General features: G+C 40.2%; 1 protein-coding gene across 2 annotated transcripts in view; it reads left to right on the top strand.

The window, feature by feature from the left end:
* myo1ea (myosin IEa) overlaps positions 1–16,226 on the top strand; it is a 63,509-nt gene that overhangs the window by 34,293 nt on the left and 12,990 nt on the right. For both annotated transcript variants that reach the window (XM_015053863.1, XM_015053864.1), the window contains exons 8-19: positions 893–1,027; positions 1,137–1,269; positions 6,450–6,646; positions 6,727–6,807; positions 7,047–7,133; positions 7,222–7,305; positions 8,716–8,883; positions 9,491–9,576; positions 11,244–11,325; positions 11,491–11,597; positions 13,138–13,236; positions 13,360–13,504. In XM_015053863.1, the coding sequence (XP_014909349.1) occupies positions 893–1,027; positions 1,137–1,269; positions 6,450–6,646; positions 6,727–6,807; positions 7,047–7,133; positions 7,222–7,305; positions 8,716–8,883; positions 9,491–9,576; positions 11,244–11,325; positions 11,491–11,597; positions 13,138–13,236; positions 13,360–13,504 (1,404 nt within the window). The remainder of the gene's footprint in view (positions 1–892; positions 1,028–1,136; positions 1,270–6,449; positions 6,647–6,726; positions 6,808–7,046; positions 7,134–7,221; positions 7,306–8,715; positions 8,884–9,490; positions 9,577–11,243; positions 11,326–11,490; positions 11,598–13,137; positions 13,237–13,359; positions 13,505–16,226) is intronic.

The following is a 16,226-nucleotide window of genomic DNA, read 5'->3' on the forward strand; positions in this document are numbered from 1 at the left end:
TTAAACCCTAAACATTTTTTAACGTTTTTTTTTTTTTTTTTTTTTTTTTTTTGAAGATGAGCTTACCACTAGCGTAAACCAGAGCTTCATTTTCTCACAAGATCAAAATATTACATGAAAGAAAAACATTACAAATGTTTTTTCATCCTAGATTATAAACATGTTTGGCTTGGGGAAAAAAAAGACCATTCCCAAATATTGAGACAGAGCATCACTAGTGTCTCATCTGGACTATAAGAGAAAGAAAGTTTTCACAGAGAGTGATTTCACCTTTTCCTGCTGACGTGGAGAAAATGATTAAATTTTTCCATTCTGACCTGACGCCTGTCCACGTTGCTGCAGGTATCGGTTCTGGTGTCACTGTGCTTATTTTCCAACAATGCAGAAGCAACCTGAGCTGCTTTAACTCCTCATTAGAGTGACAGGCTGCATTGTTGCAGTAATTAATCCAAAACGAAACCTCGCTCAAGCACTGAGTGCATATACTGGACAGGAAATGGACATTTTCATATTAAAATAGTTTTCATTGCTTAGATTTAATATTTAAATCCTCTGGGAAACTTCCTTTTAGGTTCTTATTAATTGTGAGCCACATTCACCAGAACAGACAGAATTAATATGTTAAAATATATAATATGTGAGTTTTACTTTTTGAATAAATGGACATTTTGATTATTTTCTAACAAATTTATATTTCTGTGTCTTAAGACTTTGGAGCAGCTAAACATTTTATCTCAGACAATGCAGGGGGAAAAAACCCCTGAATGTTTATGTCAATATATTGAAGAATCTGTACTTTTTAAAGATGGTTTGTTTTCTTCTCTTCACAAAGTTGTTTTAGCATGAAGAAATATTTACACGTTCACATAAACTATGACCCTCTGCTCCACAGCTGATCGAAGGAGCCAGTGGAGAACAGAAGAAGAGCCTGGGAATCACTAGCCTGGATTACTACTCCTACCTCAACCAGTCCGGTTCCTACAAAGTGGACGACATCAACGATAAGAGTGAATTTCTGGAAACGGTGGTACGGTTTTCTCTTTGCTCTCCATTCACCCATGTGAAACTTCTTCAGAAGACGTTGGAGCACGCATCCCGATGACGCAGAATAATTCTCTTCCCGCCCGTTTCTGCAGCAAGCCATGGACGTGATCGGCATCTCCGCAGACGACCGGTCCATGGTGCTTCAGATTGTGGCCGGAGTCCTTCATGTGGGGAACATCACCTTCAGAGAGTCGGGCAACTACGCTGCTGTGGAGAGCGAGGAGTGTAAGCGGAGCGACTGTTTCACATTTCTGCTCTTATTCGGCTGCTGAGGCGGTTCAGTTTGGCACGAAGTGACGCAGGAGAGTTTGCAGACTCAGAAACAAACCTGTGGCTCTGATGTTGTTAGAGGGGTGATGGCTGAGCTGTCTGTCTCTGGCTGGCTTTGGAGGATATTTCTCCCATACCACATTCTCTCTCTCTCACATACACACCCTAAAGTTTTACTGTGTTAATGCAGGCCTGCTGCCAGAAGTCTGAAGGAACCCTGTCTTATGGTGGACTACCAGAAAATAAAGTTATTTTTGCACAACTGGACTTTTGTCAAAGGCAAAACCGATGTTGGAAAAAAAACACTCTCTCTCGCCTATCCCGTTTCTTCTCGCCTGCTGCTGCTGCTGCTTTATTTTATTATTTTCTCCATCTTTCATAACCAAATCTCTATAATGTCTTGGACAGGACCAGAGAACAAAGCCGCAGTCTGTTCTGTGCAGACGTAATAGTGGCACTTCATAATTTCTGCTCTTTCCTGCTCTTCTCAGCCTCACCGTATGGTTGCATTTAGAAACCCAAAAGTTTTGGACTTTCTGTACAGACGGTCTCGGTGTAAAAGTCTGATTGTATTATATAATCAATAATTCGAACCTCAAAGATGTGAACATGCTTATCTTTGCACCCTGTCTAGAGAGGGTTTCTGTGGATGTTTGGAAATCCAAAAAGAATCAGAATAACAACCAAGACTCTTCATCTGTAGGTGGAAATAAATGAGAGCCTTAAATCTCTACGATTTGAATAACTTACTTGTTGATACAAGTAAATTATCTTGCAGCTCCTTCTGAAATGTTTCCCAACAGGCTGACTGTAATGATTCCTCTTCCGCCGTTTCCCTGAAATGTTAGAAAAAACACTCCTACCTGGTGCATTTTATTGTGTAGCAATCAATTCTCGCAATAATTTCTTTAGTTTGATCCTGCAAAAGACGCCACTGTGTCTACCTGCACTGGTCATTATTATGTTCACGCTACAAAATCTGACCAAGTGATTGTGATCCACTTTCTTTTGAAAATGTCTTAAACTTTTCTTATTTCAAGTCTATAACTTTCAAATAACTTTTCAGCAAGATGTAGAAGTTTGTTTGCAGTTCATAATTCCTTAATTATTATTATTTTTTTAATTATTAGTTTCATTGGCATATTGAAATGTTAGAAGTGGAAAAAAAATCTGCCAGTTCAACCAGCACTTTTTAAAAAAAAAAAATTAATATCAAGGAATTATTGGCTTAAAATAAGTTCTTGTATCTTGCAGAATAGATACTTGTAAGTTACTCTTGTCTTATTTAAGATATTTGCACTAGAAACTAGACAGGAATACATTGTGATATTTTGTTTTTGCAGCGCACTTTGTGTTGCAACAAGAAACAACCTGAGTAAGTGAGGCATACGACTCACTCTTGGGTATCAGCAGGTTCTCGATAATCTCAACTTTGCCCTCCTTGCTTGCTTTGTCTCTTTTTCTAACATAAATCAACAGAAATGAACAGAGTTACTCATTAACACTTGCAAACAGACATTTACTCACAACGCTTCATAGATCTGCTGTGACGTATTGAGACTAAAGTCGAGTTGTTCGCAGCAGAATCACTATGTCCATCTCACACCTTTGATTTGTGATCTCATGGTTCCCTAAATTTCTGCGCATTCAGCTGAAAAGCTGTCTGAGACAGGCTGCTTTTCCTCCCAAAGGAAAAACAAAAACAGCTTGCAGGCTATTTGCTGTAGCACATTAAAGCGTTTCCTCTACAATCCCAACTAACTGAGATTTGCCTTTTTAGGAAAAAATCCAGTCAGCTTTAATCAGCCAGCTCGCTCCTCCCACCAACACACACCAGCTATTTCAGTGCATTAATTTCTGAGTCCAGGATGAGTCACCGGCTTCTTTCGTATTTTAATCAGCTTGTTTGTGACAGAGAGCAGAATGAGTCGCACAACTTCTTGCTCTTCACCAAAAGCATCAGGTTCTCACACTTTCTCCTCTGTACATCTTTAGAATTAAACATGCATCTGAATTACTAAAAAATAAAGTAAAAAAATAAAACTCTGACAACCAGTAAATGTAATTTATTCATTTTTCACTTAGTAGTTTAAGTTTTACCGCTAAATACTGAATTTCAAATCTCCAAGTATGAAATGTAGTTGGTGAAAGGGCCTTGCCGTTTCTTCTGGACTGGTGTCAAAATGGCTACTCAACATTTCCACTGGCTTTAATAGTTCTGCTTTTTTGACTCTTTGAAAGTGACACAGAGGAGTGGGTCAAATGGCACAGATGTATTTAGTTGTGAATCTCTGAACGAATCCTGAGATTTGTTCTCAGCCACTGTGAGCTTAGTGACGACGGGCAGAGACTACAGGAAATACTTATTTGGTGGGAACACATTTTTATAAAAGTCATAACTTCACTTGCACAATCAAAGTACATTTAAGCAGTGATTGTTTTTTTTTTCTTTTCTTATGTATGTTTTGATTTAAAGAAGGCTGATCCTGTGTTTGATTCTTCCCAGAAATCAAAAGATGGAAGTAAAAAAATTGTGTAATTCAGTCATTAGTAACAAGCAAAGCTTCTGTCTTCATTCTAGACCTTAACAAAAGCTTTACATTGTGTTTTTATGATAAAAAGCGCTTTGACCTGCCTTGTTGCTGAATTGTGCTACACAAATTAACTTCAACTTCAACATGAAATCACAGATGGAGCTCTAAGTCCGATGAGATATAAAATAATCACATGTGCAAATAAGCAGATTATTCCCATAAATTTTAACAAGTGGCGGCCATATTGCATGTTAAACCTGGGGGCCTGAGACATAATTCAAATTTTGATGGGTAAAAAATGATATTTTCCTACATGGAAGTTTGAAATTTATCTTCCAAGTACAAATCAAATTCACAAATCGACTTCAAATAAGCAAACGGAACCAGCTTTTTTAAAAAACTATCTTTTGAACCTTTTTCCACCTCATTATTGACATTTTTAAGTTTTGATTTGGCCCTTACAAAGTATGCTGTAGGCCATTAGTGCAGGCAACACTAACGTTGTAAAGAGCTGCTGGGAAGAAACATTAGCTAATTTTACGGTTCATGATCTGTGAACATATTCTGGGATGCTTGTTTTCCTGCTGCTTAAAGCTGCAGAAAATGTTTTAAGAGAGCATTAGGATGTCATTACGCCCAGCAACCAATGTCTACTACGAATGGAAATGATGCATTTAATTTTTTTCCCATCATCAGGTTAGATGTTGGGTCTATGCTTTTAATAATCTGAAAGCAGGAAGACATCAACTCTGCATGCTGAAGTTGTTATTGCAAGTCATCATATCGTCCACTTGGACAACAGTGTTGCATGTTTTCCAAACAGCATACAGATATAAACCACCTCCGTATTTATTTCTGTAAAATCTTGAAAACTTGACCAAATCATTTTAATTTTTTTTTAATGAAAGGAAGCATCGACTGTAATTGGGCTGTAATCATCATCCCATCTGCTGCTCTTTTTACTCTCTGATGCTTTGACTAACAAATCTGCTGCAGGAAGCCTGTTGGAGCATTGTCACTGAACGCTGGACAATGTGTAAAACAAACAGAATTTGGGTCATCCTGTACAGTCAACTCTAAACACATGGGAGGTGTTTCTCACTCGATTGAAGTGGGCGTATGGTCAGCCGTAGCCTAATCTCCCATAGAGGAGCCACCACCGCGGTCCGAAGCATTCCCAGACGCAGGCCTGAGAGTTATTTCCTTCTAGGGGAAGTGAGTCACTGTAATAAGGCAGGGAGGGGTTCTCCAGGGACAACATCAACACCGGGTCACGGTGGCGAGCTAAGTTTTTCTTTCAAGTGTTTGGCTAAAACCATTGTTCTCCCAGTTCTCTGCAGAGCCGAAATCGGTTTAGCCGTCTGAGACACTGGTTTCTGTAGCAACAACCTTTCTGCACATTAGGATTACGAGGAAAGTTTCTTGTAGTTCCAAAAAATTTAAAGCGTATTGAAAGCAATAAATGAAGTGCAAAAAGTAAAAAGAGAAACCTGTTGGAGAACCCAGTTTTTAGCGTTTTACTAGCATGCAAAACGAAGGAGAGGCAGCTTCTCGAACGAGTGCCGTCCTGCAGATCGATTTGCATGTTGCCGTTCATAGAAATGCCTCTCTGCTTTGTCAGTTCACGTGTGGGAATTAGTACGTGTTCATCATTACATCAAATTTTTTAACATATTGAATGATATTTTGCTCATAGAGCCCCATAGGAGACATGGAGGATTTGTCTTTTGCATTCCCTCGCAAAAGCATTTAGTTTACCTCGCCGTAACGAGGCAACGCATGTACTGATCAGTTCATGCTGCATAATTGAATACTAAAAGTCTTTTTTACAGTGGCCGCTGTACTTTCCGCTCTAATTTTAGGTTTTTGTAAGGTTTTCCATGTATGTTGAAATCTCATTTGTGAGGTATCTGAAGTTTTATATCTTTTTCTGTAGGATAGAAATGCACCACAAACCTATGTGCAAAATGGAAAAGCAAAACGGGCCAAACATGGATTTTTATCTCTTTCCTTTCCTTCTAAGATATAAACAAAAACTTTCCTCAAGAAGCCAAGAAAGGAAAAAATACATCCAAACTATTTTGACTATTTCAGAGTTACTTTCACAGAGTAATAAAGTCGTCTGACAGTTTTTTTTTTTTTTGTGCAGTTCCATCTCAACCTTTCACAAACATGCAGTGAATAAATCGATTTTCAATCAGTTTTTTGCACCAAAGAGATAAAAATATATATACACTTTTTCACTGAGGTTCTTTTCATCTGCATATATTTGAAATTTTAAATTCACATTTATGACTGCATGTAAAATAGACCAGAAAAGGTTACATTAAGCGACGCAACGTATTAAAAGGGAACGCAAAAGAAAAATGTTTCGCCATGACCCTTAGAAAGCTCTGTACGCTTAAAACCCTTAAAGTCATCAGAAATGTGCATATTTATTCAACAGAAGGTTACAGAAATACTCAAACTGTGACCTAGTTTAATTATTTTGCACATTTGTTTTTATATATCTGAACAGTACGTTGGAGAATCTCAAACAAATCCACTCTGAGAATCACAGAATCCTCTTTAATGCCTTCTTATCTTTTTTTTCTTTCTCAGTTTTAGCATTTCCTGCGTTTCTGCTCGGCATCGACCAGGACCGGCTAAAGGAGAAGCTGACGAGCAGAAAGATGGACAGCAAGTGGGGCAACACAAAGGAGTCCATCGACGTGACGCTGAACGTGGAGCAGGCCTGCTACACCCGGGACGCTCTCTCCAAAGCCCTGCATTCGCGCGTCTTCGACTACCTGGTCGAGGTATCCGTGAACGTTTGCCGAGGTTTTAATGTGCCGAAATGTTTCGCTGCGGCAGCTAAGATGGATTCCTTTGATTTCAGTCCATCAACAGAGCCATGGTGAAGGATCATCAGGAGTTAAATATAGGAGTGCTGGACATCTATGGCTTCGAAATCTTCCAGGTGAGTGCTCATTAAGTGTTGACACATGAAGACGGCACGAGTTAGATTAAGTGCTTCAGCATTTAAACAGATTTAAAGGATCAAAGTAATCTATAAAGCACGCGGATTAGAGCCCATCTCATGATTGAGACGGCTTCTTTTCTAATCTGATTACAAGTTGGTTTGACTCTGTTTTTTCTTGTAAACATGAACCTCTCCCTAAATGTACGAATTTTAAAAAACCGTCTCCTCTGTTTCAGAAAAATGGATTTGAACAGTTCTGCATCAACTTTGTGAATGAGAAGCTGCAGCAGATATTTATTGAGCTGACTCTGAAGGCGGAGCAGGTGATGTTTCCACTTCTCACCTTTGTTGTGCATATTTTTGTTTTGGTTTTTTATTGTCTAAATGTCCCTTTTTTTTAATACGTTGTAGGAGGAGTATGTGCAGGAGGGCATCAAGTGGACTCCCATAGATTACTTCAACAACAAGATCGTCTGCGATCTCATTGAGAGCAAAGTAAATCAAACACTAGAATATTTACACCAAGAGGCCACAACGCATGTTTATATAGTTGCTCACCACCCGCCGCATTATTTATACAAACATTATTTGTATAAACAAACATTTATACTTTTTATTCCAGGATTAAAAGTAATAATTTGATTTGTTTTTCTGATCAGAGATAGATATGAGCTGGTGAATGGTGTAGCTTGTAGGTTTGCAACAGTCATAAATATAAATGCCTGATTAAGAAGTGACTTTTTTTTGTTTGATCTTTTCGCCACAGTCAGAAGTTTCTATTATTTTTCTTGGTATTTGGTAGAATACATTTTTTGCTGTAAATCTGTCCCATTCCTTCTGATGGAACTGTTTTAACTAAATCAAGTTTTCATGTCCCACCTGTCTGATTCAGATCTCGGCTTTGGGACGTAACAGGAATAATTACTGCCAAACATTTTGGTTTTGATTTATCAGACCAGATGTAAAAGAATAAGATCTTTGGTCTTGAGTGCAAACTGTAATCTGTTGTTGTTGTTTTCATAATTTGTATTTTGAGTAATGGCTTCTTCCTTGCTGAGTGGCCTCTCAGCCCATGTTGACTCATGACTTTATTTTCTCACCTGCTCCACCTTTTCTGTTCTGGGGTTGATTCACACATTGACAAAGAACGTAGCTCCTTCATGAACGCTCTGCACATCCCCATGCTGTTTATACTTGCAAATAATTGTTTGAACAGATGAATGTTGCACCTTCGCATCTGGAGATGGTAACCAATGAGATCCGTTTGCTGACTTCCTGTCGGATTTTATTGAATCTTTCCGTGATTCCACAGAAGGAAGCGATGCGTTTCCATTTAAGTTTCCACTTAGCTCAAATGTTCTGAATTGGCCAACCAGAAACTCATAAAGAAATGCGTACAGCCACAGCAGTCATAGCGTAAATCTGAAGATGATATTATTTAAGTTATTCATTTTGTGTTTCCTGTTACTGAGCTGAGAAAACTTCCTCCAGTTTCTCCCCGTTTGCCTCGAGCCCCAGCTCGACGTGCCTCTTAATTTGATTGATTGTTTATATTGAGAGGCTTAATCCACCAAATCCACAACAAGAGCTTTACAGCAAGGCTGCGTCTGAGAGGGGCAGGGGATTTGTATCGGTGCCTGACAGTTCAGCTCTCCGCCTAATCCAGTGTCGAGCTAACATGCGCTTTGAGTCTGAGAGGCTGCTGAGAAACAACTGAGGCTTCAGATGAAACAGAGCGGTGCTTTGTTGGTAACGATCCGCTTTTTAAATCTGATTTATGTCTTAATAGACACAGATTTTAAAGGTCATTTAGCTTTTGTAAGATTTTAGACACAAATTCATACCAAATATTGAGACGTTTTGCAGAAGGAAGTCAGAAATGACGAGTTTTCTCTGTGATCTCAGAGCCCGCCGGGCATCATGTGCATCCTGGACGACGTGTGCGCCACCATGCACGCCGTGGGCGAGGGAGCCGACCAGACCATGCTGCAGAAGCTCCGGATGCAGATCAACACGCACGAGCACTTCAACAGCTGGAACCAGGGCTTCATCATCCATCACTACGCCGGCAAGGTCGGTGCTCGGGGAAACGTTCGGCAAAAACTGGCACCGGCTTCCCCAAAGTCGGCGTCCACCTGTCTTTGTTTTGCCATTCATCTGATGCTGGCAGCTGACGCTTCGGTTCTGGAAATAGAAGCTTATTAAAGTGTGTTTTTCATGGTTTCGGCGAGAGGGCCGCTCCTCGTATGATCTGTCATAAACACCAGTTATGCAGCTGGTGTTTCAATCTGGCAGTCTGCGTCACTAATCCTGCTGCTTTTTTAAGGTTTCCACTTTGAAAACCAGCTCCAGTCCGGACCTCGCTTGTCTCTCTCTTTGTGTTTTGTTTTTCTTTCTCATTGCACCTCTTATTGTGTTTAAACATAAAGCAAAAATGATCCAGTCTGAGGTAATGCATATGGTCCAGTCTGTGTCATTCTCCAGATGTGTGGCGGCTCTCAGCTTGGCACACATGCCGCAGGCTTAATGAGCCTTGCAAAAAAAAAAAAAAAAAGACTTGAGGCTCCCATGACTGAGCTCAAGACATTCCTCTCCTTCTCAGTCTGAAATTCTCTTCACGACTCATGATTATCATACGTTTTCCATAAAGCCGAGATGTTCCTCTGTGTCCTCTCTCCAGGTGTCCTACGACGCAGACGGGTTCTGCGAGAGGAACAGAGACGTCCTGTTCACTGACCTCATTGAGCTGATGCAGAGCAGCGAGATGTAAGCACGCACCAACACATGCGCAGCGTTTTATGGCTGCACTAGTGGAGGAATCTTCTCTTCACATCCATTTGGCTTTAATTAACCACATCTGACTGACAGACATCTGCAGAGGTTTTGATCCATCTGGACTCTGACAGGATGCTACAGAAAGAAGTGTGCAGAGTCGCACGGCGTCCTGCACTCTGAATATCGTCTCGCTTTTGTCTCGTGATGTGGCTTTTGGGTCCTCAGTTTCAGGCTTCTTTCTTTTTAGTGTGTGTGTGTTGTGGAGTCTGGTCTCCCTGTGTTACAGTTGTGTGGCCATCTGTGCAAACAGCAGTACTATCTGTGCAACCCCCCCCCCCCCCCAACAACAAGGCTTCGTTGTGTGGACATTCACTGAGCCATGAAGCAGGAGGTTGGATCCGATTCCCCCAGAGACAGGTGGTGAAAAATGAACAAGTTAAATAGCAATCAGCAAAACATAAAGACGCACACACATCTGCACGCAAAGATACGAGAGCCTCCATTTGATTTGAGCAGCAGATCAGTGATATCTAATATTTATTCACACAGATTTGAATGTTAGAGATGGGGAAAGCAAGTAGTAATTAAATAAATTTCTCTCTCTCTCTCTCTCTCTCTCTCTCTCTCTCTCTCTCTCAGCCTTTCTGTGATTTGGGCATGAACTGACTTTTTTTGCTTAACATCCTTCAGCATCATATTCCCCACATATTCTGTATGAGTTGGTTTCATTGAAACATTTCCAATGTGTAATAAAAAATAAAGTGGAAACAAAAGATGGACAGAGGTCAGATTAACCTGAAGTAAAGTTCAATTTTTCCTGACTTTTCTCTTTTTTTGTATTTACTTCCTTTATGGTAAAGTCATAATTTGCAGAGAAGTAAAAGGATCAACAGATTAACAAATATCTCAGTCTGGAGAATCATTATTTATAGAATTAAAATTAAGTTTCTCCAAAAGATAAGATGGCAGCTGGTCGTAAAAGTTGCCAAGAGGCGACAACACCGACAAAGACTAGTAATAGCAACTTTCTGTTTTCGTAGCAACTGTGAAAGGTTGCAGTACGAACATCAATGCCTGTTTAAAATCTCCTAAAACCTTTTTAATATAACATGTTTTGGTCAGATGAAGTTAAACAGTAAGACCTGGGTGTAATTTAAAAAGACATGTTGGCCTCAACAGTGAAACACGGTGTTGGCAGCATCATGCTTTGGGATTACTTTGGGTTTAAATGAAAATGTTTTTGTTGTTTTTTTCAATGTGGATAAAGATGAAGAATAATTTTCACATCCAAACCAATAATGGAAAAAATTCTTTAGAAGAAAATTAAAGTTTTGGATTAGTTCACATAAATGCTGTGTGAGACTTTTGGAAATCGTTTATTTTATTTTATTTTTTTTCTAACTGAGCAGCAGTATTTTTCTGCAAAGAGATGTCCCTGCAGATATTTTTCTACACACACACACACCATGTTTTCCCAGCCTCCCCCAGCTCAAAACGTCTCAGGAATTCAGACGAGCGACCTCAGTCTGGAAAATAACCTTGCTTCTTTAATCATCAACTGCAGTTTTCATGCCGACAGACTAGAAACTGGGCCGTTGTTACAGTTCTTTGTTTCTGTTGATCTCAAAATAAACTTCATCTCATTTGTCTCTGTGCAGTTCCTTCATCAGGGCTCTGTTCCCTGAAAACCTCAATGCTGAGAAGAAAGGCCGGCCAACTACAGCAGGCAGCAAAATTAAGGTACCTGCTTCAAAGTGTGTGTGTGTCGTCTCATAATGATGTGGCTTTGGGTTGAAGTTTGTGCTCCTGAGCAAATAGTTTGCATGACTGTTGAAGGTTTTGATCATTTTAACATCTTTGGGCTTTGTGGTTTTATTTTATGCTTGTTCCGATTCCTCTCTCTAGAAACAAGCCAACGACCTGGTTAGCACACTCATGAAATGCACGCCACACTACATTCGCTGCATCAAGCCGAACGAGACCAAGAAGCCAAAAGACTGGGAGGAATCGCGGTGAGTCGCGGCAGAACCGTCTTCTCCCAAAGCAGAGACGGAAACCAGCATTTAAATACATCCAGAATAACTCGCATAATGTTAGCGATGACTGCGATTGATTCCCAGAGAAGCTATGCAGCCACATTTGAACAATTTACAAAAGTGAAGTCTGGTCTTCAAGCTTTCATCTTGGAGGGAAAATCTTGTGACTTTTTTTTCTGCTTAATGACCAGAGACGGGTAGAGTATCCAAAAATTATACTCAAGTAAGAGTAGCACTGCTTCAGCATATTTTTACTCGTTAAAAAGTAGCCATTAAGGAAAGGAATAAATTAAGAGTAAAAACGGATTTGGTAAAAAGGCTGTTGAGTAAAATCATTTCATATTCGAGAATTGCATCATCAGATGGGCCAAAAATAAAATTACGTGGAAATTTTGGTGTTTTTTAAAGACCAAAATGAAAATTTTATATACGTAAATAACTTAATTAAAAAAATAGGAAAACCAGGCTAAAGTTTCTAGATCATTTATTTTGGACGTAAAATGTATGAAACTAACAAAAACAGCAGGTGTGTCGATGTGTCTGGTGAGTTTTTGGTTCAAACAAACTTTTTCTTCATTCAGTGAAGTTACTCGCATATATTTTACTCAAGTAAGAGTATCAATACTTCATAACAAAATAACTCAAGTGAAAGTAAAAAGTACAGCGTAGTTAAAATTATAATAAAAGTATCTTTAAAAGAAATGTAATAAAATACTCAAGTAAATGTAGCTGGTTATGAGCCAGAGGTTTGTTACCGGATCGTGCCAGCTGCCTCTTTTGTTCTCTCCCGGTTAAACGGCGTCTTTTTGAGCTAACTTCTGGCTCATTATGTAAAAACAACACTGTTCAGTTCAAAGTCCTCTGAGTCGGCTCCACTCTTCCACAACACGCCTGATGATGATAAAGGGCGGAAATGTGATGTCATATTAAAGCATTAACGCTTTGAATGCACTTCTGAATTTGAGTTAAAAACAAACAAACGACTTTGTACTGAGACTTTTCCTCCTGAGCCTCTTCTTTCTTTTTGTTGGTGTTTATTTGAAGAAACCTCTTCTTCTTCTTCTTCTTCTTTGTGCTTTTGTTCACCAGCTTCCCGCTCCTTTCCTTCCCCCCCCCCATGCTGGCTTTGTGGACTTCTTGTTCCCACACAGAGTGATGCTGCATTGTTCATGGCTTATGATGACCTTCCTGTTGGGACCGCGGCGCAATGTGGCTCATTAATTAGCACCGGAATCGCCGTTTTCACAGGAAGCCTGACTGTACAGAACCAAATGGCGCTTAGGCTCTTTGTTTTAGAGAAAGAAATGTAAGACCTGCTGTTTTGCATACAATGACCCGCAATCACCGCTTTTCCCCGGGGGGATGGAGAGCTTCATGAGCCTCGGAAAGATGTTTGAAACAATGTGGTGGCTGATGGCTGTAAGAGGGCAAACATGAAGGGAAGATGATTGAGGATGTGACAAAAGGAAGCACACGAGTTCACTTAATGATGATGATGTTGTTGTTGTGTCTCCAGAGTGAAGCATCAGGTGGAGTATCTGGGCCTGAAGGAAAACATCAGGGTGAGGCGCGCCGGCTACGCCTACCGCAGAGTCTTCCGGAAGTTCCTCAACAGGTATCGCACCGCGAACCCATCAGACTTTCACTAATAACGGCTTTAACTGTTGCTTTTGCATTTAACTTGTGGTTTGATTCAGTCACGTTTCTGACAGTTGTGGCGGTACGTTGTGGTCTTCAGGTACGCCATCCTGACCAAAGAGTCGTGGCCGACGTGGCGAGGAGACGAGAAGCAGGGCGTCCTTCACCTCCTGCGCTCCGTCAACATGGATCAAGATCAGTTCCAGCTCGGAAAAACCAAGATCTTCATTAAAGCCCCGGAGTCTGTGAGTTTCACATCCGTCAGGTCTTTGTTCTTGAACATGTTTGCATTTTATGACGAAAGGCAACTTTATTTTTAGTTTGCGTCTCTGAAACAGAGAAAATAAAAAACCAAATGGTTTTAATTATTTTTAAATACATGTAAAAAAAAAAATAATAAATTGAGGTGTGCATCTCATTTTAGCTTGCACCCAATTCTTTGCTTTTCCTCTTTTAGCATTTATATCACAGGTGTCAAACTCAAGGCCCGGGGGCCAAATCTGGCCCACCGTAGCTTTTTATGTGGCCCTCTAGACTCCAAGTTACATCAATAAGTCCCTCCAGTTTTTCACAAATCTGCAAAATTCATACAAAACCCAACAAATCTCCACATTTCTTTATGACTTTACTGCAAATTTTCACAAAATTTGCCAAAAACATTGAGTTTAATTGACTGCTGCCTAAGTCTTGCTTTACCTTGATGCCAAGATATAGTCCGTAATAAAAACTCACATTTAACATCATACATTAGTGCAAATATTGTAAAAATTCCTTACTAACATTTCTAAAACGGCACCACAAAATCTGTGATTTTGATTGCAAAAAAAAAAAAAAAAAAACACTAAAACAATCACAAAACCCTGGAGGAACAGCTATTAGTTGATACTTTTAATCAATATATTCTGGCCCTTTAAGAAGCTTCGCATTTTTGATACGGCCCAAAATGAAAATGAATTTTTCCATCCCTGATTTATATCATTGAGTAATTTTGAGTTGTGTCTCTACCAGCTTTTCCAATTGGCTCAAGCTCAATCAGACTGGATTAATTCTCAACATTAATTATTCAGTCAGGCAATTATTCAGTCTTAATTGGATTTAGAAAAGTCTCTCAAAGAAATGCATCCCCACAAAATGATGCTGCTGTTGTAGTTCTTTAGGGCCAGAGACAAGAAAGTTGAACTATGGTTGACCAAAGCTCCTTTTCCAACGAGTCTGAGATAATTTTCTACAGCACAACTCTGCTTTAAACTTCCCCAGGACTTTATCCCCGACCTGTCTCCTTTCTTTGGTTTTCTTCATGCTGTTTATTCACTGATATTCTCCAACCAAACACCAAGTTCTTCACAGAACTGCCGGATTTATAATCACTTTATTTACTAAATGGGTGATTTCTCAAACTAACTGGTTCCACTGGACTTTTTGGAGGGTTTCAGAGGAGAGGGGGGGAAATGCAAATAACACTTTTAATTGTAGAAAATCCTAAGCAGTGCTTCATTTTCAGAATTTTGTGCTACTAGGTTTTGCTCAACTGCGTATAAATACATTAAAGGTTGAGGATGAACAGACACAAAATCTTACCAAGTATTTTTGGTCTAGTTTCTAGTGGAAATATCTTAGTACACTTGAAATAAGACAAAACTAACTCAGAGCTCGTTTTAAGTAATTTCTTAATATTGATGAAAAAGTACTAGTTCCACTGGCAGATTGTTTCACTTATGACTAATTATTTATTAAAACAAGCTCCTATATCTTACTGAAAGTATATGCAAGTATGTTTTGTCTTTTTACACCAGAAACTAAACCAGTAAGATTTTCTGTTCTTGCAGTGTCGGCCTTCTTGTCAGCAAGGGGAAAAAACTAAACCCAATATTTTTACTCTAAACACCATAAAAGGCAACAGAGTCCCAAATCGCGCTGTAGTCCTTGTCATAGGGGAGGAGATTGAACCTGACCTCTTGTTACACGTCAGCGGTGAGTCAACACGACTCTGAAACTAAAAACACAAGCTCAGACTGTCTGTTTTTTTTTTTTTGGAGTTTGGTTGAGGCTTGTCCTTTTCTGCTGTAACTACTTTGACTTTCGTGAAAGCAACGTGTCTGTGTGTGTGCGTGTGTACAGCCTGCTTATTAGCAGCTACACACATCAAGCAGCAGCGAGCGTTCACACGCACACACCCACAGATGTATTTTTAGAAACTCACTCAGACAGACATCTTAGTTTTGTCCAGGCCTTGCAGTTAACCCTGAATGCCTGCACTCGTGTGCTGCAGCCCCCCTCGCCCTCTGACTAATGAAAGGTAAATATCACCCAGGGCAGATGGCTGGAATGAGCTGACAGGCTTGTGAAAGCAAGCCGCTGTCAGATAAGACGCTGACCCTTGTTAATTAGCTGTATGAGTGAAGATGTCACGAAACAGAAAGCTGTGAGACACCAGGTGTTGTAGGAGCTTCTCTGCCAAACCGAGTCCTTGTTTTCGATATTGTACGTAGCATCCCGCTGTTTGTACCTGGATTGACCCATTCAGCCGCTGAAGCGTCAGTGATTACACAGCGTCACGCTCGCAGGCTGTGACTCAGGGCGTTTTTCTGCTGACTGTTGTTTCTTTGTGGTTTTAGTTTGATGTGCAGCAGTATTGTGCTCCGGCCTCGCTGCGGCCTGCGGTCGGGCCGTGCCGATGCCAGGGCTCTTGCAACGCCGGACAGGATGTTTAGTCTGGCACATGGAGAGGGCAGAGAGGGTGATTGCGTGTTAAGAGGTGCAGCAGGAAATGACGGTGGTCTCAGAGCGAACTGATAAGCGAATCAATCTGAGTAAATGGATCTGAAACCTGATAGGAACGAGATGAATGCTGGTCGCCCACACAGTCGCATTCTGTTTTACTGTAAATTGCCCGTTGTGTCCGTTCCTGTGTAACAGGTGTAGAATGGATCACGACAGGAATCAGGATTTGCATTGATTTATTCCTGT

This window comes from Poecilia latipinna, unplaced genomic scaffold (genome assembly GCF_001443285.1).
Source record: "Poecilia latipinna isolate Pla-1442-1.1 unplaced genomic scaffold, P_latipinna-1.0 Scaffold1209, whole genome shotgun sequence".
Lineage (NCBI taxonomy): Eukaryota > Metazoa > Chordata > Actinopteri > Cyprinodontiformes > Poeciliidae > Poecilia > Poecilia latipinna.